General features: G+C 37.9%; 1 protein-coding gene across 4 annotated transcripts; it reads right to left on the bottom strand.

Moving 5' to 3' along the window:
- Positions 1–211: 211 nt before the first annotated feature.
- On the bottom strand, positions 212–25,343 carry LOC132106145 (uncharacterized). Of its 4 annotated transcripts, none has more exons than XR_009424031.1 (6): positions 25,120–25,343; positions 24,018–24,194; positions 23,621–23,797; positions 23,359–23,443; positions 22,602–23,091; positions 212–2,767 (listed from the first exon to the last, which is right to left on the bottom strand). XR_009424031.1 is itself a non-coding variant. In XM_059511800.1 (5 exons), the coding sequence occupies exons 1-5, from the start codon at positions 25,144–25,146 to the stop codon at positions 2,628–2,630; spliced, it is 606 nt and encodes a 201-aa protein (XP_059367783.1). In that variant the 5' UTR covers positions 25,147–25,341; the 3' UTR covers positions 212–2,627. The 4 variants fall into 4 exon arrangements, 2 of the variants coding, with proteins under 2 accessions (XP_059367783.1, XP_059367782.1); XR_009424032.1 differs by having other exon boundaries at positions 22,669–23,091; XM_059511800.1 differs by lacking the exon at positions 22,602–23,091 and having other exon boundaries at positions 25,120–25,341.

Genomic DNA, 25,343 nt, shown 5'->3' with positions numbered 1-25,343 from the left:
CAATAAGGTTTATTTTAGTTCAGATTAACATTTGAGGGCATCACTGTTGTTGCCTAACTGACTACTTTGTTTAGAGAAGCTGCAAATCACAGCTGTCAATCATGACGTAACATTACCGTTCATATATATATATATATATATATATATGTAAATCAAAGGTCAATTGTTGCTGATCTGTGGATCCCACATTAGCGCTGTTTGATCCGTTATTACATTATGAGCACACTTGCAGGCGCGACGTGCCAACATTTGAAATAATGAAATGTTTGTTGGTAGGAAAAATGGTCCAACGAACCATTCGGTTCTTTAATCCGTACCGCGAACCGAACCGAAAGCCTTGTACAGAACGATTCAATACAAATACGCGTATCGTTAAACTCTTAATACAAAGATAGATCAAAGTGACGTTACGTTAACTAACCATTCAGAAATGTCTTGTATAAGCCTTAATTGTTGAACTTCTTCGGTTCGTCATCTTGTTCGGTGTCCAAATTCGTTTTTAAATTGATACGTTTGTACAGATAATCTGATAGACTCCCGCTGCAATTCTTTCTCCACAATATACACTCAACTGTTGTCATGGCAACACTACATGTGCACTGTTGAAACCCCACACAGAACAGAGGGGGCAGAGTGAGCAAAGCTCATTAGCATTAAAGGCATATGCACTGAATTGGCATGCTGAAAACAGAGCTGTTTTTGACCAAGTAAAATGAGAATATGTTTTCTTACAATACTAATGAGAATTTTTAAAGTGTATTACATACATTTAATTTAGACCCTAATGAATCATGTTAACTTGTACAAAAATGACATTATATGACCCCTATAAGTTGTGCTTGCTTTGAATAATGTCTGCTATAAAGTAAAAAAATATCTAAGTATTAAGTTGTTCTATAAAATGGATAAGGCAATAATTCAACTTTAATTTATGAAATGGTGAAAAAACAATTTGTACAAAGTGGAAAAAAACATTTCAACCTTTGGCTTCTGCTAATTTTTTTTATTTTGGTGCATCCGTACTGCAGGGTTAACCAATCAGTGTTAATTTCGTTGACGAAACTAATGATGAAAATTATTCGTCAACGGCATTTTATCACTGACGAAAATAGGAACGATAACTAAATAAAAACCAATTTTAAATGACAAAGACTATGACTAAAATGTATTGACATTTTCGTCAACTAATAAAAACTAGACGAAAAGGTTGGGGACGGACGATTGGGGAAGAGATCCATTCAGAACTGATTTGAGTGTGTGGTAGATGAGCACAATTGAATTGTAACGTGATCTACCTGGCGGGACAGGAGTTAGCATGCGCTTGATGCATGTCTCATAATCGTTAATCATTGTGTTAATGGACGGCCAATCACAATCAGTTCCCGATCGCGGCACTCCTCTCATGGGGCTTGCAAGAGATCTCCAAGGAAAAGGTAGATATAAAACTTAATCAGTTCATTATTAACAGTACTCCTTTATGTGACCCACAACATGTGAGCAGTAACGTTAGCCTGGCACGATAAAAATATAAGCGGGAGAATATTAACATAGCAAAGTGGTCAGGCTAACGTTAATGTTTTGTTTATTCCACAATACTTATGGATAAGCTGTTTGATTTATAATGATTCGATTATTTTCTAATTTCACTTACCCTGCTGTGAATAAACATAGCTTTTCCTGTGTGTTTCAAATTTGAACGGTCAGTGTATATACGAGACGACTGCTGCTTGTGCTGGGACTTAAAAGCTTTAGCTTCAATTTTGATGAAATTATTCTCTAATCGGTTGCATATTATGTCGTGATTATATCCCTCGAATGCATACTTCAGTCCATTTTGTTTTGCTCTCTCAGAGTTAGCCAAAAATGACTAATTATCTCCTTGAGAATGTATGAAACCCCTGCATACACACTCTTATTCGGTTAAGTCTGACGTCACGCGGCTCTCGTGGGTCCAAGCGCTTCTCCGACCGCACCAAAACAGTGGAGGAACTTGTACATTTATTTACGATCACGTCCTTCTTACGTTACCCTCGGCAGTCAAAAAGGATTTAAACTACTTTAAATCCAACAGAGTGCAGGTGGCATAATTAAGGACAGAGTCCAGGCATCAATGAAAAAACAAGGTTTATGAGGTTGAGGTGAGTAAGCTAGCATCCATGTTCTTGAGGTATTTTAAAAAACTGCTATAACTGTGGATGTAACTGAACGAAGATTACAAATTAAATATGTGACAGCCAGGTTTTAGAGTGTTAGCAGCACCAACTGACGCCAAAGTTTCTTTGTTTAATATTTGTAACTTGCGTTATCAACTGCAGCCATTTCCTCTTGTCTTTCTCGTCACAGGGAAAAGTAAAATGACTGTTGACTGTCACTTGTTCTTTTAAACTCGGATCTATTTAAACAACACGGGACGCAGCACTGCTGTATGGTAAAACCATAGTAAAACTCATGCAAAAGCAGTAGAAAGGCGACGGCCTTAGGACCCGGAAACAGCAGTGGTTACGTCACAACTTAACAACCGAATAGACGTGCCAGGCATGAAAGTTTGCCAGGCGTAGCAACAGTATCTAAGGAGGGTGGAGCTTAGCGAAGAGTCAATTACTAGTTAAAATTTTTGTTTTGAATGATTAGTATTTCACAAAACACACACAATAACATACCATCTCTTGGGCTGAGCTGGAGGACCCTGAGCTTGTGCTTGCTGTATCGATCTCTCTGTTCATTGAGGATATTAGTTCCTTGACACACTGCACTAAGGTTGGAATTTCTGCAAAAAAAAAAGAGGAAATGTATTTTATATAGTTTAAAGTTTAAAATGTACTATAACTAACAGATTTTGAGGACATACCAATTATGACAGTCAAGTTAAACTAAACTGCAGCTTGAGTACATGTTATTTTCTCTAAAGCCCTATTTGCACGGGATTAGTATTATCTGGGGATGATGAGTGATTTTGAAACTGCCCCCACATGAATTTTGTTATGTGCATTCGCACGGGATATGCAAAGCCAGTGATTTTACTCAAATTTAATGACATAACTCCCGGATAATAGGAATGTCAAGGTTTTGACAGTCCCGTTTCTGCAAATTGTAGCGATATGACAGCACCCAAAATACTATCAAACACTCCAACGCAGTTCCATTCTGAAAAGGAAAAAGGCAAAGAAAAGGCACACGGGAAACAAAAACCTTAAAAAATGATATATGACCCGCCAAATTACAGAAATGACTATTTGTAGTGCACTGACAATAGTTTTATATAATTTGTTTATTAATAAATTAATTAATTAAGACATTGTTGTTTGATAATTTTACCTGAATGAATTTTAAAATAATTTGCTATATTTCAGATCAATTTGTTTGTTTTCCTTAATTAACCACCATGTTTTAACACACACACACACACACACACACACACACACACACACACACACACACACACACACTCCCGCAAACCCCACAAAGTGAGGTCTCAGTTAAAAACCTCCAAACCGAGGACATGCCTTTACCAGTGTTTCAAGATGAAAACAATACACTTTCTAGACACTAGTTGGAACTGCAGAGCTATACACTCCATTAAAATATCTTTTGAAGCAAGATTTAAGAAAAAGTTTTTAATCATCATACTGAGGACCCAGCACACTCCGAACTATAAATTGAGTGTGTAGAACAGTGGTTCACAAGGTGCAGTCCAGGGCCTTCTGGGAAGCCTCAGAGGCACTGCAGGGGTCCCCCAAAGATTGCCTACATGAGTTGAGTGTAAGTGAGCTACAAATGGTTTATTTGAATGAGTATTTATCTTAGAATAATTGTTTCATGATTTTAATGTAAATTTACGAATAAGTTCATTCTTATCAATACTGTTTATTTGCATTTTTGGGAGATCTGTGGTGGAATTAGGTGAATTAAACAAACTAGACCAAAATGTTTTAAGCATAATTGCCTTTATATTTTTTGCAGAATAACCCCAAATTAATTGAGGGCTTACAGTAAAAGTTATAGCAGCTTTGATCATCAATAAAATGATTCATACCTGGCAGCTTGCAAATAAAAGATAAAATATTATAAAATAATATTAATATAAAATAATAAAATATTGGTCTTTAACCAAAACAACAGTACATTGTCTCATCTTGTAAGTGCAACATGTTTGGCTCACAGAATGTAAATATATGTTATCCACAACTGAAATTCAAGGAAAGTATATTATGAGTGAATGAACAACTAACTGGTGCTGATCACCGACAGAACCACAGCAGAAAAATCAAACTTCTCTCTGAAGCTGCGACAAACTTTGGCAGCATCCTTAAAGTCTTAGTTCACCACTAAATGAAAACTTGCTGATAAATTTACTCACCCCAATGCCATCCAAGATGTTCATGACTTTCTTTCCTCAGTGGAAAATAAAGTTTGAGGAAAACGTTTTAGCATTTCCTCCGCAAGCATCAAGCTGGAGTCCATATCAATGCAGTTTCAAAGGACTTTAAAGTGCATCAAATGACTCTCCTCAATCCCAGCTTCCCAGCTGAGAAATAGATTTATCTAGCAAATCGATCGGTCTAATACATTTTTTTAATAACCACAATTGTTGGTCTTGGACAAATGCGGCCAAAAAGTATATAAATGTAAAAAACATTTTTTGAAAATGACCGGTCGATTGGCTAGATAAGGCTCTATTCCTCAGCTGGGATCGAGGAGAGTCATTTGATGCACTTTAAAGTCCTTTGAAACTGCATTGATATGGACTCCAGCTTGATGCTTGCGGAGGAAATGCTAAAACGTTTTCCTCAAACTTAATTTTCTACTGAGGAAAGAAAGTCATGAACATCTTGGATGGCATTGGGGTGAGTAAATTTATCAGCAAGTTTTCATTTAGGGGTGAACGAATCCTTTAAACATTTTGAAACAGCCTTCTCTTGACTTTAAGTATCTCATTGTAGACATAATACTTCACATCCTTCCAGGTGCGGTTCTTCAGTGCTGGGGACTCATGTGTGATGCACAACATGCAGACTTCTTTCCCAGGCACTCGTCTCACAGCTATGAATTTGCCCATCCTTCTCTCCACTGCACTCTTTTCCTCCCCACTCCACGGTCTCTTGGTCTGTGTTTGAGCATCTGAAACAGGAGTGTTTAATTAGACTTAAATGTAAGAGATTTGTGCAAATATGACATTTAACTTCCTCAATGTGAAATATTGGACTTAACTTATTTGTATACACCCCTGTAAAAACATTGATGTCCAGGGTCTAAATTATTTTTAACTTTTAATTATTTTTGTTCAAAAAGAACTGATGCTCACACTGAAAACATTTCAACAAGTTTTATATTTGAAAATCAACAAGAGACAAATAAAACCAGCAGCTCTATGCACTTTTTTAAGCAAGATTCTATTCTGTGGCATTTCCTTCCTAATAATGACCGTCGTCGTCAATAGCAACGCATTATAAACACAGCGCACATTCATCACAACGGACGCGCGCTCTCATGCGCGTCGCTCTCTCATTTCATTCAAATACAGCTTGCTTGGCGTCTTGCGTCTCCGTTTTTGATGGTATTGAAAATAAAATCAGAGGTGCATTATTGTTTACAGAGTTGGATAATATTGTTGTGATGATCTTGTCTGGACGATTGTTTTGTACGCTGTACAAAATGGATTTATAAACGGGTAAGATTTAAAATAATCTCAATTCAATATATCCCCGTAATTATGTGGTAAAAAAAAAAAACGGTGTAATAAGTGTACAATGAATATACATTATTATCCCTTAAATGTCACTCTTAATAGTCTTTTTTGAACTTGTTAGTTCGTCTTTGGCTCAAAGCCACTTGCTGCAAACTTTTCTTCGCGGAAGCTTCACGTTTATTTCAAGTGAGTGAGATGATAAAATATTTAAACTCAAAACAACATTTTTGTGCCCAATTATTTCCCAGCCTTGCGTTCTCTATACAACAGTGGGTGATGGTCACACACGACAACTCGGCAGATTTGAAGTGTTTCGTCCGATTGCAGTGACTTTTTTGTGCATGTTCTGCAGCCAGGATGACCGTCCTCGATAAAGATTCCCTCAGGACTTTTGAAGAAAAGCCAAAATATGACCACAGCTCAGATTTGGTCTTCTTAAAAGGCTAAACAATCTTCCGAGCGCAGTCACTGCCTTCTGCCATTCCTTCTCGAATAAAAAAACCAACAACATTGCGCGCCTCATCGCCTGCGTCAGACTGTTGCTGGCTGGACAGGATTTACAGTGAGTTATTAAAATCGTAATTTAATAACGCATTCATAATGCGTTGCTATTGATAATCAAACACGGTTTTAATGATAATTAAATTTTAGACGATAATACTAACCGTTAGTACATTTTATCGTGGTTTATCGTAAAACCGGTAATCGTCCCATCCCTAATACTAAGGCTAATATGAATAGGTATTTTTAGTTTACTAACCAAAATGTGTTAAATTGTGCGTAAACTGTGCTGTTATAGCTGACGGATCTAAACCCCTAGCCATCATCTCTGATTAATAAGAAAATAGGCATATTTTGCAGTCTTAAATGTGCTATAGAAGAAAATATTATCAGTTAGTCCACTTTACCTCCATATTTAACCTTTTAACCCCCGCCTTAACCAAGCGCATTTTCACCAGTTCAACATCACCCAAATCTAAAAGCTTCTCGACTGAGCTTACAGCCTATATGGGACAGGGTTAACGCCTCATTTGAAAGCTACGGCCTACAAAATTAACCGCAACATTTTTGTTGCCACGTTTGTCACAATTTTTAAGCTTTTATGTCGTGTTTTTCGTAGTTTGTGAGTCAAATCTTTCTCACCTTTTTGTCGCTCGTGTGGCTTTTTCATCACTCTTTAGTTGTGATTTTTGTTGCTTTTTTATAGTGTTATTGTTGCTTTTACAGCGTGTTTTTAACGCTACATTGTTTTCATCCTGTTTTTTGTTGCTTTTAGACTTCAGGGTAAAGCCAAACTGGTGAAAATGTGCTCGGTTCAGGTGGGGGTTAAGTACGGTGGCCGAGAGGTGCAAAACAAATCACAATTATAAAAAATAAATCCAAAAACAAAGTAATTCAGAAAACAAAATAACAATTCAAAAAACACAACAACAGTTCAGGGAACACAACGACAATTCATACAAAACGGAAAAGGTAGGTATATTTTGAGAACGGTACTTCCAGTAATCGCTTGATTCCAGTTCTGGCTTGATCGACGGGTGTCTCGTCCAATCAGTGATAAGCATGTCATTCTCAAAATATACCTACCTTATCCGTTTTGTATGAATTGTCGTTGTGTTCCCTGAATTGTTGTGTTTTTTGAATTGTTATTTTATTTTTATAATTGTGATTTGTTTTGCGCCTCTCGGCCACCGTAGTTAAGAGGTTAAGAAACAAACAGGGAAATGTTTAGCTGTTTCAATCCCTTGGAGCCAGAACTAAGCAAAGGTAAAGAAAAAAATAGACAACAGCAGCCCTAGTTTCAAGATCTTACCATCAGTGCCTTTGTTCATGGGTCTCTTTCTGTGTGGTTCTGTGGCTCCATCAAACTCTGAAGACAAAGACGTATAATAAACTTCATTAAAGGGGTCATATAATGGTACATGCACTTTTACAAGTTGATTGCACTGAAATGTGTGTTGGCAGTGCCTGTACACAACCATCATAAAATGATACAAATCCATCCAGTTTTTTTTTTTTTTTTTTTTTATCTCCTTATGTTTTACTCTGTCTCAAATCAAGCCGTTAGATGCGTGACGTCACATGCTCGGATGCCCCACCCACGATTGTTGATTGACAGCAGCGTTTCAACACAGACCCACCCTCGTGCGTGAGCGAGCTGTCAATCACAGTCCGCGCGTCATTGTTGATATGCGCTGGAGCACTGGCTATGAGCAGAATGGCGTCTCAGCGATTGTGGTGTTCTGTTCTTGGGTGCAATAAGGAACCGCTAGTGGCTGAGTTTGTTTTCGAAGGGAATATTCCCCACGATCAACGTCAATGCTTTCATGTTTGCGCAAATCATTTCACACACCAGACTTGCTTTATAAACAAGGATCTGTATAAAGCTAGTTTTGCTAAGAAGCTGCTCCTGAAAAAAGGATTCATACCAACTATTCATGTTCCTGCTGAACCTCCAGAAGTAGTGAGTGTTTTATTAACCTTTATATTAATCTTTGCATTTCGTTAGCACGCTTCATGATGAATGCAGCTAAGGTTTACACTAAGGGTACATTACGGCATGTTTTCTATGTATGACGTTCTCAATATAATTCATAATCCCACATTTATAATGAACAGCGCGTTATGGTTATTGTGTTACAAACGGTGTACGCACAGAACAGAGGGGCAGGGGGAGCAAAGCTCATTATCATTTAAAGACACATGCACTAAAACGGCGTGCTGAAAACAGAGCTGTTTTTGCCCAGGTAAAATAAGCAATCTTACAATACTAATGAGAATGTTAGTATATTTGAATGTTTAGTATATCAATTTAGAATTAAAGTATATTACAAACTTTTAATTTAGACCCTAAAGAATAATATTAGCTTGTACAAAAATGGCATTATATGACCCCTTTAAGATGTTGAGTTCCAACTGAAAAGCTCCAGATCCAGACAGGGGCAGAATAATAAAACATTTATAACAACATCTGAAAACTTTAGTCACAAAGAGCAGGACCAAGTCTAAACCAGGACTAAACCCAGTATTAAGTACTGGTACTGATTAAAATGACTAAGGTAATCATACCATCAGTGCTTTTGTTCATTGGCCTCTTTCTGTGTGGTTTAATCTTGGACGACTGGTCTAGCGTGCTTTCCTCTTCGTCTCCATCAAATTCAGAAGAAAAAGACACATAATAAGCTCCAGACAGGGGCAGAACAATAAAACATTTATAACAACATCTGAAAACGTTAGCCACAAAGAGCAGGACCAAGTCTAAACCAGGACTAAACCCAGTATTAAGTACTGGTACTGATTAAAATGACTAAGGTAATCATACCATCAGTGCTTTTGTTCATTGGCCTCTTTCTGTGTGGTTTAATCTTGGACGACTGGTCTAGCGTGCTTTCCTCTTCGTCTCCATCAAATTCAGAAGAAAAAGACACATAATAAGCTCCAGACAGGGGCAGAACAATAAAACATTTATAACAACATCTGAAAACGGACCAAGTCTAAACCAGGACTAAACCCAGTATTAAGTACTGGTACCAGGGCTCGACATAAGCAATGGCCCGATGGCCCGGGGCCAGTAAAAGAGTATGTCGGGCTAGTTGATTGGCCAGCCACTTGCCCGCACGGGCCAGTGACGTGACTGGCCATCAGTAAAACAAACAGCAAAAACGTCTAACACAGTGGTGCGCAGTAGAGTTGTCAAAAATATCTATATTTCGATATGCTAAATATCTAAAATATCTGAACGGTACCAATATAATGTCCCGAAGTATCGATATACTTCCATAGCCTACTAGCCGAGCCGTCACTTTCACTTCTCTCCAAAGGCGCGTTGACAAACACCACACGTGACCGCACGCGTCTCATTCGCTCTGGTTAAATAGCAAAAGTGAAGTGAATGGAAAGATGGCGAGTGCGGCGCATGCATGCCGGAGCATGTCGGAGAATAGCGCGGACACACGTTAAAAACACACCGCGAGTGGGTATGTCGGAGAATAGCGCGGACACGCGCTTCACACTGCAAGAGGCGAGCGCCGTGTCCATGCACTTCGTGAACGTGCGAGGTGCTGGGACAGACCGAACGGCAGGACAGCTCGACCCTCGAATGCGAATCTCAAGAATGGACTGTGACGGGTTGCTATCTGTATCTGAAAGTAAGCTTCTTTCAGATCCACTGAGATTAATCAATCTTGCGCGAGCGCGAGGATTGGTTGTCATCAATTTGAACGAGCGTTTCATAAGCGTTTTGTTCAAACGTCTGAGACACACTCGGTACACAAATATATTTTAAAAATGACGGAAATCATAATATTATATTTCTTTTCTATGCAAATGGATGAGTGAATCGATCGCACTGGCGCGGCCGACAAGGAGTGTGTTTTGCGTATCTTGAAACACGCGCCTTAGAGGCTGGAGATGCTTTAGTCGTCTGCTCCTTTTTCTTTCGAGAAAACTTTCGAGAAAACATGTTCACACTGTTCACATAAATCGTACCGCAAATCTTCAGGAATGAACTAAATAGTTCACGTTTAATTTTACAGCGAGAGAGATATTGATATATATTGATATTGAGATATTGATATTGATACTGATCCGTTACTGGGAATTTCTCTGAGCAGATAATTACAAAACATTGTCTATGAATGAAAAGCTGGAAGAAAAGAAGCAAGTTTAATATCACATAGTAGCCTTTGCCATGAGGATTCATGTTAATGCAAAATGTGAATGTCTTGATAGTTTTATATAATAATGTTGTGTGTCTTAATGTTCTTATGTTTGTTCCCCTTTGTTTAAATATTATCTCATAAATGTTGTGTTTTTTAAAATAAATGTTTAAATAGCATTTATTTTTGTATTGTGTTATATTTTTATGCTATAAGTGGTGTTAAAAATTATTCTGCACATTGATGACCCAATGTGTTATGATGTGGAATGTGGTGGGCTGCTGTGGGCCAGAAAGTCCAGGGCCACTTTTTGTCCCAGTGCGCCCCTGCGCGTTTTATTATGTTCAGCACCCATTCTGATATGCCAGAAATTTCTTTCAGGGCCAGTAAAAATATAGAAGGGGCCAGCGAAACTCTGATCTACTGGCCCTGGGGACCAATGGGGATTTTTTTTTATGTTGAGCCCTGCTGGTACTAATTAAAATGAATAAAGTAATCATACCATCAGTGCTTTTGTTCATTGGCCTCTTTCTGTGTGGTTTAATCTTGGACGACTGGTCTAGCGTGCTTTCCTCTTCGTCTCCATCAAATTCTGAAGAAAAAGACACATAATAAGCTCCAGACAGGGGCAGAAGAATAAAACATTTATAACAACATCTGAAAACGTTAGCCACAAAGAGCAGGACCAAGTCTAAACCAGGACTAAACCCAGTATTGTTTAAGTACTGGTACTAATTAAAATGACTAAGGTAATCATACCATCAGTGCCTTTGTTCATTGGCCTCTTTCTGTGTGGTTTAATCTTGGACGACTGGTCTAGCGTGCTTTCCTCTTCGTGGTCCTCTCTGTCAGAGTGTTCAGACACTAAAGACAAATACATATTCATGTTACTTATGGGGAGTGCCCACTTTAAACATTATCTTAAAGTTGTTGCACTTAATGGAAGTATATTAATCCACTTAAAGTTTATACAGTGCCTATGTTGTGTTATGCGTTACAGATAACTAGTATTGCTGACAGTATTGTACAACATAGACGCTGTTACATACTGGAGTGGTGCTCCTCTTCGCTCCTTGATTGAATCTCTGTTTGGGCTGTAAAAAAAAAAAAAAAACTAGTAGTTAGAAGTCATATGATGCTTATAGAGACATGATTTTATTTTATTTTTTTAACAGTGCAGACCATAGACTGCTGAATCCAGGGTCTGAAGATTGTTTCCTTTAAGTGCTTCGGCTCCACCTTCCATTGCAAATAGAAGCTTTCCAACTTTAGCTACTTGGAAGGTTTTATCAGTCTGCCTGTAGTAGTTACAGTGTACTCTGATGTCATGCCCCATAAACTTTGCTACTTGCTCAAGCTCTTGGTTGGAGAGGTCCAGCAGCTGGCACAATGTTGCCACATGCTTTCGCAAGTTGGTGGATCTGAGCAGTTGTGGATTATCCACTTTACATTCAATTGAAAATTTTCTCAAACAGTCACAGCCACGAATATTTGTTTCGGTGCCAATGTTTGCAAACAAAAACGGATTGTCCTTAAGAACCCCAACTTTGTCCCTGAGCTCAATCATGAAATCGATGGAAGCTTTAGTGCGGTCAAGAAACAGAACAGGCACTTTCCGACCTCTTTTTCCTCTTGTTACCATCCTAGTTAGCCTGTGACTCAACATTTTCTCCACAGGAGACAGCGTCTCATAAATGTCCTTGTTGACTTGGCCAGAGTCAGCTTTCAGGAACATCTCTAGTGTTATCCTTGATGCTTCTCCCTCCCGTTTTTTGTTGAACACTATGACTTGAGCGAGAAGACTTTCACTGAGTCTTTTGTATGCAGCCACTGTTACAGTCTCTTTAAGATCAGTCTTTGCTTTATCTTCTATAGCCCTCAGATGATTCTGCAGCGCAAGAATGTCTTTAGTTAAAGGAACACTTTCATCTTTGTTCCATTTGTTTTGTTCCATGGAACTGTGGGCATTTGTTGCAACATAGTTTGACCACATTTTGTCAAGAAGCTCCTTAAACTTTTTAGTCTTTTTTTCAGCAACAAGATCTGACACCATCATACAATGACCAATCCAGGTCTCAGTTGCTGCTTTGAGTGAAAAGCCTATTTTCACTGCGGTTGAAGGTTTACCATACTCAGTCTTGTCTGAGTTGAAGTGTGACACTTTTCTAGCTGCTGCTATTACCAGGTTAAATTCGGTTGGATCACATAAGTCTTTGAGTCCTTCAATTTTTGGGTTAATTTTCTTAGCTGCCAAGACTAAGCGACCCAGTTCCCTCAATTTCTGTGCAATATAGCGATGCTGAGATTGTTCACGTCCTTTTCGAGCAAACAGTGAATCTCCATATTTACATATCATCTCATCCCCTCGAACGTGGGCAGTGATATTGTCTTGTAGCATGTTATGGATTACATTTTGGACTCCGTCTGCTGATGTCTGTATTGGAAGTAGTTTCGAAGAAACAGTTTGGATGCGCTTTCTTTTTGCTCCTACGTCTGAGTTTTCCTTTTTATCCCTACAAGTTTTATCATGTCTCCATAAGTCTATATATATATATATACCGTATATACCCGAATATAAAATGAGGTTTTTGTCCTAAAAATAGGCTGAAAAATGGGGGGTCGTCTTATATTCGCGATATAGGCAAAATCACGGGGGGAAAGGGAGAAAGTATTAATATGAAATAGTGGCTGAAACGCGACCCATTAAGACACAACCAGCTTTCCCTTCCAAGATGTTAATCTGCACAAAAATCCTGATAATCGAGCCGTCGTCTGATGAAATCAAAGAAAACAAAGAAAAACAACATCTGTGCTTTGATTTCAGCTATACTTGCATGTAAAATTGGCGAAGCAACATAATATCTGTGTTTAACTGAATTAAAACGCTGCGCAAGAGCGGTGCGCGCGAGACGCAGAACGAGCGCGAGAGAGAGAGAGGTGCGCACGAGACGCAGAGCGAGCGCGAGAGAGGTGCGCGAAAGAGAGAGATGTGCGCTCGAGACGCAGAACGAGCGTGAGAGAGGTGCGCGAGAGAGAGAGGTGCGCACGAGACGCAGAACGAGCGTGAGAGAGAGAGAGGTGCGCACGAGACGCAGAACGAGCGCGAGAGAGGTGCGCGAGAGAGAGAGGTGCGCACGAGACGCAGAACGAGCGTGAGAGAGGTGCGCGAGAGAGAGAGAGAGGTGCGCACGAGACGCAGAGCGAGCGAGAGAGGTGCGCGCGAGAGACGCAGAGCGAGAGAATGAATTATCAGTGTAATTTTCAAGTAAAATTATTTTCTGTTGAAAACCAGATTTTTCCCACAAAAATCTATCTTTGTCCCAAAAATAAGTCTGGAAAATGGGGGGTCGTCTTATATTCAGGGTCGTCTTATATTCGGGTATATACGGTATATATATATATATATATATATATATATATATATATATATATATATATATATATATATATATTAGAGATGCACCGATTGATCGGAATTGGCCGATTTTCACATGATCGGCGACCGGCCGGTCACTCTGATGCCGATTTTATTCCGGGCAAATAATGCACTCAGTCTCGGCCGCCACATCATTAACATCAGCATCACATGTGCGCATGGAACGCACTTGTAGGAAACCTCGTGAACGGCCGTTTCACACCGCATGCATGAGCAGCGCGTATATTTTTCGTGCATCAAGTTATGAATGAGGGCATTCAAACCGGCAGCAGGAGCTGTGCGCGAGCGTCAAGCAGGAGCGTCGCGTGAGCACCTATGATGAAGGGCGGGTTTTCGGCGCCGAGTCTATTTTTGCTGAGCTGCTCAGCGCGCTCAATTAAAGTGAAAGCACACTTTTGATGGAGAAAATAAATATTTCACACAAAAAGTGCCCAAAACGCACATAATTTGCATGTCTAGTGTGTTTTAACAAAAACTGCGCTTGTTTAGCCTATCTGGTGACAAATCAGAAATGCTTGGTCGATCTGTTTGCAAGAAATCTTGCCATTGATGTACAAGTGGTTGCAATAGGCCTGTGTGTTTTGAGACATATCTTTACACTGCTAAGCTATATTTATTTTATTTGTTATTTATATATTATTTTATTGCCATTACCTGTTTTCATACATAAGTTTAGTTTGCTAAATATATATCATTATATATTAGGCCTATATAATACTCCCACAATTGATATAGTTCTATTTTTTATAGCGATTAGGCTCTCTGTTAAAAAAAATTTCTATGTTCTATGCAAATTGCAAAATGTTCTATTAAAGAAAAGATAGAAAATAAATATTTGTGTGTGCTGTAAAGTGGTTAGAAAAAAATCAAATCGGTATCGGCAGGTCAAACTCAATGAAAAATCGGAATCGGCCTAGAAAACTGTAATCGGTGCATCTCTAATATTAATATATATATATATATATATATATATATATATATATATATATATATATATATATATGATGGGGTTTTTTTGCCTTAATTTCATTATTATACATACTAGCAACGGTCAAATTCACTGTAATACAATTCTTAGTTTCATTCATTCACTCAAAAATGAACCATAATCTAGTGGAAGATTGCTGCAATCTACTGGACAAACTACCACTTAAATAACATGACATTTTAACAAAAGCCACTAGATTTCACACATAGACTTCAATCAGACAGACATTTCAATGTATTAAATTTATTTTGTTTAGCTATAGTAAGTGTGAGCATGTCATGCCATTTAAATGAATGGAACTTTTTGTTTTTTTTATGCAAGCAAATGTCAAGAATTTGTAACCTTTTTCCAACTTTTTCCCCTTAAAACTATAAAATAAACGGACAACATCTGATATTCTTACTTTTGTCAGATATATTAATGACTGAGAGAAACCAAGTTGTTCACAGTCCATTTTGAGAATGAATGGCCGCTACAGGCGGCGGCGCGACCGGAAAAATCACTAACGTTAACCCTGCTTCTGGTCTCAGCCGCCATTTTGTGAAATAACGTTAGGCCTGATCAGAGCCCGTCTACGGACGGCATATTATCATTATATTATCATTATACATATCATATCATACTATTATTCATATTAGACGTTATCTGGCGTGATTCTATTTTGGGTGATGCGTCCATGTGGCATTCCAACACACAAATGAAAATGCAACACGTGTAGCCTACACAGGACACGCGGCCCTTGCCTGAAAAAAATACTCAAAATGCTTGAAAGGTTCGAAACATAATTCAAGCTATGTTTTTAAATAAGGGAACAACATTGTAACATGTTTAAAAGCTCTAAAAAGTAGTTTTTTCCATAATGGCCCCCTTTGACGCAGCCTTGCCGCAGCATGTTCACAACTAACTAGTCAGGCACAGTTCACGGTCACAACAAGATTAAATGATAGTAAAAAGTACTTACAGCTGTTGATGCTCTCTCACATTTTTCGTGGTGACTTCTTAGAGTTCGTAGTCTTCGCTGCAATCGCGCCAATGCACTTTTTGGATCCATTTTCTTTTGCTCTTGAACTGAGGACAATTGCTTCATGCTCGCTCGATAACTTTCTCGTGTGACAAATGCTGCGCTCTGATTGGATAATTACCATGCAGTACAAAAGTGTTGTGATTGGTCGAGTCCACCTGCACTGCAGTTTTTTTTTTTTAAGTGATCGTCAGATTAGATATAAGTGTTAAACCTAAACCAATAGACTATACAACATACTATTTTGACATGTTTTACATAAACGAGGTGACCTGATAAATATGTTACACTTTTTAAGTTTTGATTTGTTAAAATACTAAAGAAATATGTTATATCCAGGACTAAATCCCTCTAGATTTTTAGTTGTGATATTATGTGCACAGTGCCAGGCTGCAGCCTGCTCGCGGAGCGCTCTGATTGGCCGATCCTGAAAGGGGCCTCTCAAAATGAAACATTGTTTCAAAATGGGCTGGGGCTGCAGGTGCTCTGGTCAACTCAGGATGAGCTGAAAATCCACAATCACAAACATCGCTGTATGTAGTGCTAGATTGAATTGAGTTGTTCACATAATTATAAATATAATGATAACTTAACTTTTTTTAAGTAATATAATATATATTATAATATATATATAAGTTATATTAAAATTAACAGATATGAATTATTTCTGAAAGATTGTATTTTTGCCTTTAAATAAAATCACATAATGCATCAAGTGTACCTCTCTTCCTTAAGAGCCTATTAATAAAAAAGGCTTAAAAATATTAAATATACAGTATATAGCATAAACTAAACACTAATAAAAAATATGTAAATATAAATGCTTATTATTAACAAAAAAAAGTTATCAACAGCTCACTTACAATGTGTCCAACCCGATCACACTAAATGCGTCTCTATATCACGCAGTGTGTTTATCGTGTAATATATACGCGAAAATGAGTTTTTATGTGCATAGTATACGCATTGGTAGCACATGGGTAGGTTTAGGGAGGGGTGGGTGCGTGTGTATTATACGCTTGGGTAGGATTAGTGGTGTGGGGTGCGTTTGTATATCACGCAATAAAGCGCGTGTCATATGCACGCGCAAAACTGCGTATATATATACACATAAAAAATCATTTTCGCATATAAATGACACGATAAACACACTGCGTGCTGTGTGTTTGATACTTTCCGGTCAGGATTTAGGCCCCACCACTGCACTGAGCCTTTTTCCCCAGCTCTCTGTGCACTGCAGGGACACTGAAGGACAAAAAGTCCTGGGAGCGGAGTCTGCGATGGCAAATGTAAAGTTAAGTAACATGACAAGTTGGAGAATAGATTTGTAAATAAACAGATACCAGTGCAAGAGTCTGCACATGTATAATGAGGTCCATTTCACCAGCGAGTACAGGGCACAGTGGTGAGTTGACTATTTAACGTCTGTGATAAACCTTAGCGCTCCATCTAGCATGCCCAAAGAGCTGACATGAGGCATTCATGTAAACAATATCTCCATAATCTAAGACACTCATAAAGGTGGCACACACTGACTGTTTTCTGACTTGATAAGAGAAACATGACATATTTCGATAAAAGAAACCAAGTTTGAGCTTGAACGCATTGTTTATGACCAAATACTTAAATTCAAGAACCAACCTGTGGTCTTATCTGTGAATCTGACGTCCAAAAGCCTTTGACACAATTTCATACAACTTCCACAGCACGGTATTCCTTTGCATCAAGAGCTTCAAAGAGCTTCATCATTGAGAACCTTTAATGTGGCAGTAACTGACCCATGGCCCTTTCTAAAGCCGATAAGATGTTATTGGAACTAAAGTGATGCTTCACCTGCTTATTAACTAATTTTTTGAGAGTTTTTGCTAATACACACAATTTGAAATAGGTCTGTAGTTATTTGGAGAAGTTGGGTACTCTCCTTTTAGCAGAGGTAAAACAAAAGCCTTTTTCCAAATGCCAGGAGCAGAGTTTTGTTGTATGGACAAAAAAAATTATGTGTGACTGGTTCAGCTGATGTCAGCAGCCAAACGTAAAAAGTAGGGAGAGACAAACCTCTCATTGTGCATGATCCATCTGGGATATGCCAGTGTGATCACTTAGGGTGATAGCAGCAGAGCAACCCAGAACTTAAAAAATGTGTTAGTCTGTAGGAAGATTGTCATTGAGTGCCTTTTCCTGAATCTTGAGTTTTCATCTCTATTCCATTGGATTAATCCTATAACCTACCAACTATAACGTATCAATAGCTTGTCTGTTCTGTGAGCTTCGGGTTGGTATCATTAAAGAGTGCAATATCTGCACTTAAAGGCCGCATAGCTTTTGTATTATCTTTGCAACAGAGATCGTAACTGCATTCAATTTAGGGAAAATAAATTCTTACTTTTTTGTGGTGTCATATGGGCAATACCTTTTCCTATGATGTGCTGCTCTTGGTTTGTTAGTGGGTGAACTGTGAGGTGAACCTAACCCTAACTCTAACCCTAACCCTAACCCTAACTGTTCGTTCACACCGCTGCCAGCGAGAGCGGTAAAATACATTCTCGCCGCCCAGCCAATGACGGTGTAGAAAGATCCGTTGACACTGATGCTCTGACGTAGATCGAGTGCTTGGTCTTTTTTTAAACTTTATTTATAGGGGCCGCAATTCCGATTGGTTGCCGCCGGTTGCCGCTGAACCGCATCATAGCTTATTACCATAAAGTTGACCTCAACTCTTCTCGCCGTCCAAGACGCGCCGCTCTCGCCGGAGCTCGCCGCCGGCTCTCATTGAAAATTAATGACTTCTGGCCACTCTGACGCTCTCGCTGGCGGCGGTGTGAACGCACGGTAACCCGAACCCTTGCCAACAAACAACAACAAAATAACACAATTTGTGTGATTTTTCCCTCATGTCCCACCCACTTCCCTTTAAGAGAAAACAAACAAAAGAACAAATAAAAAAAAATAAAAAAATGCATTGTTACACTTAATATAGGCTATGATAATAATATTACAAATAACAGTAATAATATAAGGATGCCATGATGTTTTTTTATTTATTATTTGTATTGCGGTAAATCCATAAATAAATAAATAAATAGAATCAAATACATATACTCCTTTCTTTTTTCTTCTCTTTTCTTTTTTCTCCTTTCTTTCTTTTTCCTTCCCTCATTAAACTCTATGCCATATACGCCTACACCTTTCTCTATTTTGTTATGATCTTTTTTGTATGTATGACCATTCTGCTTTTGTACATATGAAATCAAAAGCATCAGAAGAAATGCTTTAGATAGGCTACAGCAGTTTATTTCAGATTATGTACAATAATGGTGATAATTATTGATATTTCTAAAGAAATACTGTATATGACAAGCATTATGACCCTTCAGCCAATCAGAGGCACAGGCTCACCTCCTGCCCAAACGCCCTTTAGCTGATACACGTGTTTTCATTGGAAGGAGCGAGTGTCCGTCAAATCTAGTTAAAAAACCCGCGAAGCTAAACACAGCTATAATGTTTTATATTTTTTATCCTTAATGACGATCCTGGGGGGAAATGGGTCCACGGATATTTGGCACCACTTTCTCAAGAGGAACTCTGAAACTAACGCATGACTTTGTGGAGAACCAAGGCCGGACTTTGTCGGGATGACGAGAGTAGTTTCTCCGCATTATACGCACTGGAGCCCGGCGCGGGACCGAGGCTCTCAGCGGTCACCGGACAACGGGACACAAGGGTGACACAGAGTCTGACAATATTAGGACGTTTGAGGACAGCGATGGAAGTGGACAGATGAGCTATGGAGTTGGCAATGGATGCGCCATGGAGAATGACTTGCGCCATCATGAAGACTCCATTGGTGAGTGTGCTTTGGTATCGCTGTTGTTGTGAGTAAATGGCGATAACCTAAATACCAAATATCATGTAATATGAGAGTGGTGAATTGTGACCACTGTTGCTGTGGTTGGGGAGGTTATGCATAATGGCGCATGAAGCGCACGTTTGGAGAGCATTTGGCACCGCCCGACTCTCAGTTCTTTCACAGGGGTGGGGGGAGGTGTTGCGTTGGGTGCTTGAGCACCTGCCCCTAAGCATGCCGTACCGAACCAAACCGTACCGTACCATGCAGTGGAAAAGCGCCATAAAATGTTCTAGTCTCTACAGTATATGACTCAAGTCCCCTTTTTTTCCATCTGACCACTTAGAAAAGCAAAAACACAACTCTTTTCTATTTAATACACAACGTTAGGGGTTTGTTCAAATAGCAAGCACAACTAATAAAATGTTCAGGTCTTACGTTTTATTTTTATGATACCACAGAATTATATTTTTTGGAAACGGTACTACAACAGCGTTGTTTACACTTGTAGCTTGGTTTTAGAGAGTCTTTGCTTGACTGTATATTCTGGTGTAGAAAACCAGAGTAGCATTATGGCCCGTCCTTAAAGTCAGTGCCCTTTTGTCAAAGCAAAATTTTCTCTCCTTTTTTTGTAATTAAAGGCCCTTTTGGGGATACCTGCCCATGCCCAATGCCCAATCTAAATATGATCTAATATTAGTCAAATGAATAATAATAATAATTTGGCCGTAAATAAAATGACCAGCATGATGACCTCATCCGACCGGGACGATTCCTCTCACCACAAACGCATTTATTTATTTATTTATTTATTTATTTATTTGCGCGCACTACCAGACCAGAATGTCCTCAACACCTGGGCGGCTGATAAGTGGTGTTTCATTCTCAGCTAAGCGATTTTGATGTTTATTTACTTATTTTTATTATTTTACAAGAACGACGTGAAGAGAGCATGCAGATTTGTTTTTATATTGCTCTGTCGCTGTGTGTAGCCTGTAGAAGGCCTTCTGTTTGAGGGAGAAAAGTTTCACATACGTCGAGGAGGGGTCTGGTCTTTTTATGTTATTAACATAAAACTATTATTAAACTATTATTATTATTATTACAGTTTTTTTTAAACGCAGAGAGTGTCTTAAATATAATTATCACAACACTGTGGCTACTGATTTTCTCATTCTATGAATTATCATTATAAAAAATACAAAAATCAACAGGATTAAAATATAATTATATTTTGTGACAAAATATATATTTTTCTACAATAGCAACAGTAGTTTTTACAACAGCAAGACCAACAACTCACTTAATAATATCTCTCTACTATGTCAATATAAAATGAATAATATACCTGGCCTGTCATGAAAGTGCAGTGTGAATGAGATGTGTAACCATAGTATATAGTTCAGGAAAAAGTATGAAATGTCCTTTTGTGTGTGTATTCTGCAGTGCACAGGTATCAAAATCCAACTGGTATCACATTAATGTTAAAAATCGATTGTATTTGCTGTATTTTTTCTGTTTTTATTGTATGCATGTAACTCTTGTATTTTTGCAATTCAGTTTTTACCATCAAAATAGTCACAAATGCTGACATGGCATTAAATAAAACTTTCTGTACTGTACGAAACATGGGCCACGTTGATTTGACTATGTTTACTATAGTTTTTTACTATAATGGCTATTCTCTATTATTCTGTATAACTGAGAGGAAAAAGCCATCAGGTTGGGACAATTTAAGATACTTCAGCTTCTAATCCCTGAGTTATTAATAGGTGGACAGAAAATATTCTGTATTTCAAGCCTCGTTCCATGTGCCCCTTTTATACTTTGAGCACCTGCCCTTCCAAAGGTCTCTGCACGGCCCTGCATACTGTCATTGTGTCCTTGGACAAGACGCTTCACCCACTTCGCCTCCAGTCTCCAGTGTCTGCGTACACTGGTGTATGAATGAGAGTGTGAATGGGTGACTGGTTCCTTGATGACCATTTACCATTTAATTACGTCAAAGAAACTACATTTAGTCAAAACAAAAAGGGTAAATTGACACAGCCAATAAGAAGTACAGGTTTCATTTATTAATTACAAATTAAACATTCATTTAAAAAAATATATATTTCTTGATTGAGATAAAGTAATTGATAGCAGCAGCTCTACTCATGTAAAATATATTATGAGGATTGTAAAATATATATATAGTCATCTATTTTTTTATAAAAGACCATTATCTCTTCAAAAACTTACCAACTAACATTTTTGTCTTTTGTGTGACCTGCAATTTTACTGTGTGTTTATTAGATAAATCATATATATTTTTCATTTGTGGCCCTATTTTCAACATAGAATCACAACATGTCTGATCTGTTGGACGATGATGCAATTGTGTGTGTACTATTTCCATGTTATCACTGTGAAGCTGCTTTGATACAATCTGTATTGTAAAAAGCGCTATATAAATAAAGGTGACTTGACTTGACATGTGTTAGCACGAGAGGACAATATAAAATCCTAATGTATTGCAGTACTTATATTGACCACTATGGCGCACTTCAGCATTTGTCCTGCAGTACTAACGTTTGCCAGAGGGGGCGATCCAGAGTAAATAGTGTGTAAAATTCAGTACTAACTTTTGCCAGAGGGGGCGCTCCAGAGTAAATAGTGTGTAAAATTCAGGGGAACAACACTAATTTTTCTATCATTTTGAGGACTTTCCCTGGAAAGCACCAGGGCAACTTCAGGAACCCCCCTCATGCTTTTTTTACTTTAGCAAAATGAGGACAGGGCAAAATGTCCTCACTTTGAAAAATTGTCCTCAGTCTGTTGGTCTAAAACGCTTAGATGTCCTCACTCTGTGGGTCTTACAAGAACACACACATATATATATATATATACACACACACACACCACTGTGTGTCACTGTGATGGACAGTAGGGAAACGCACTGAGTTCAGACACACACATACACATTCACCTGCTGTCTCTCAGGCTGTGGCATACAGTATAACGTTGGTGATTTAGTTGAAGTAAAGGTCTCTTACTGAACTGTATTTGTGACACTCGAGGACAAATTGTTTCTCTGTCTCGATCTCTCTTGTGCTACAGTGAACACACTATATCTTTCTCTCTCTACTGCGTTTGCGAGCACACACACACTCCAGCATTGTAATCAACGCAAACAAAGAAATGCTTAAAATTTGCGTCTAGTTTGACATTAGTCCAAAGCGAATAGGACGCGTGTCACATATTATGTGTCCCCAAAGAACATGCGTATCTAACAATAGTTCCGCTTTGCAGTGTATTTTTTGTGTAAATGCGTGCACCAAAACCGTGACCCTTGTACCAAATTGGTTCAATACGAATACATGTACCGTTCCACTCCTGATGCACACCACAGGTAATACGTGTAAAAACACATCGTAAGTGGGGTAGGAACAAGATGCCAAATGCCACAGTTGAGATTTCTAGAGGTGTCGAAAAGATTTCTATTAAAAAAGTTATTTAGAAAGATGGCTGCTTAGAATGATTACAAAGATTGTAAATGCTTAATGCTCAGAATCTATCTAAAGAAATGAAATACAGTACAACCACTTTTTTACTGCTTTAAATACAAATCAAGTCAATAGAAAATTACAATCACAAATGTATTATTGTATATATAGTATATTTAAGACATAATTATCCACATAGCATCCCTTAGCACAACTCATTTCAGGTATTTTATACTGTACCTTTCAAAGCTTTCAACACTTCACCACTGACAAATAATGGCTGTTCCACGCTCTCTCCACTTGCCTCAGCAGCATCTAAGGTATCCTATATTTAAAACAATAAATACAATTTCAAATAAAAATTATTTGCATGGTAATGTTCTACTTGCAAAAAAAAAAAACGCGTTGGAGATACTGAAAGAATATGATTAAAAATACATTAGAATAACTATAACACAGTCCAAATGTTTTTTTTTTTGGTGTATGGTCTGAAACGACATACGGTTGGTTGAAAATTCTCTGGGTAATCGAACAAATCCACATTTGTGTCCACGGTTTCGGATTCAACTTCCTCCTCACTATGTATTGGATTGGTTCTGCGTGGATCAGAGTGGAGTGGTTTCCTCAGCGTATCCTTCAGCTGAGTGGGGACCCTCTCAATTGCAACCTTTTTTTGTTTCTGAACCGAAGTCAACAAGAAATAGAAACTCAATAAAATACAACATATAAAACAGCGACAACTGAACATCTGTATATAGTCTATAAACAAATAACATTTAAACAATACCATAGATCTTATAATTTGTATTATCTGCCTAAACATTACTTTTAAAAATACATTAGGTTGACTACGCAGTCCAAAAGTTTGTGTTCATTGCTTAGGGTCTGAAACGAAATACGGTTGATTGGGAATTCCCTGGGTAATTGAACAAATCCACGTTTGTGTCCACCGTTTCGGATTCAACTTCCTCCTCACTATGTAATGGATTGGTTCTGCATGGAGTGGAGTGGAGTGGTTTCCTCAGTGTATCCTTCAACTGAGTGAGGATCCTCTCTTTTGCAACTTTTTTTTGTCTCTGGACCAAATAAAAACTCAGTTATATACAACATACAAAACAACTATCATTAGTACAAAACAACTAACATAAATCATTATGGTGATTTAATTTATATGCATTCTACATCATTTTTATTAAAAAAATCAGATGTACTATATCACTCTGCCTTTCGTTTCATTACAGATGTAGGCAGCTAGGACTCACCACTGCACTCTGTATGAAACTGTACAATGGCCTTCCCTCTTTCTCTTAGAAGAAAATTCCGTCTGTTAATTTTTACTTTTAAAGCACAAATGGGTAAATTACCCCTTTACATTTCAAATTTACTTATTTAACAAAATAGTGTTTATAGGACAAGGTCGTCAAAAAAACTGTTATTAGTTATTCCATTAACAAAAAAAGAACTTGAAAAAAAAGCTTTTTCATTATATGCACCAAGTGTCTGGAATGAACTTCAAAACACCTTCAATTTAGAATCACTCCAATCTATTAATACTTTTAAAACCTCTTAAAGACATCTCTGAATGAACGGTGTACTTGTTTTAACTAGGTACTATTTAAATTATATGTTTGTATTTACTTAAGTTAAATGTGTATTGTATACATAGAGCTTTGCTGTGTATTGTAATTTTTGTCCTGTCTTTTTTATTTGCAACTTTTTTGGCCGCCTGTCTTGGCCAGGACTCCCTGTGAGAAGAGTTATTTTAACTCAATTGGACTTTTCTTGTTAAATAAAGGTTTAAAAAAAACAAAGGATCAACAGGACATCTGTATACAAACCACTGATATTTAAACAATACCATACATCTTTCATTTTTTAATATCTCTTCAATAATCATTAAGAGGACATTTTATCCTAGGACTGCAAAATCATAAACATTAGGGCAATTATATATTAGTTAAAAAATATATTTTTTTGAGCAATATTACAGTAAATACTTACTTTTGCTTTTTCATATTGTCGCTTCATCTCAATGTCTGTTTCGTCATCAGAACTTTCTAAAGTGTTTTTTTTCTAGAACAAAGACAAAAACACATTGCACAGCATTCTTAATACATTTTCACTTGCAAACAAAAAACTTGAGTTTGCATTTTAGAAACAAAACCGTGATTGTATTTTAAAAAATCAAATGTAAAAAGCATTCCTTGTCGATTAGCCTACGTTAC

This window comes from Carassius carassius, chromosome 26 (genome assembly GCF_963082965.1).
Source record: "Carassius carassius chromosome 26, fCarCar2.1, whole genome shotgun sequence".
Classification (NCBI taxonomy): domain Eukaryota; kingdom Metazoa; phylum Chordata; class Actinopteri; order Cypriniformes; family Cyprinidae; genus Carassius; species Carassius carassius.
Note: the sequence above shows the minus strand (reverse complement) of the source record. Positions and strands in the feature narration are given on the sequence as shown.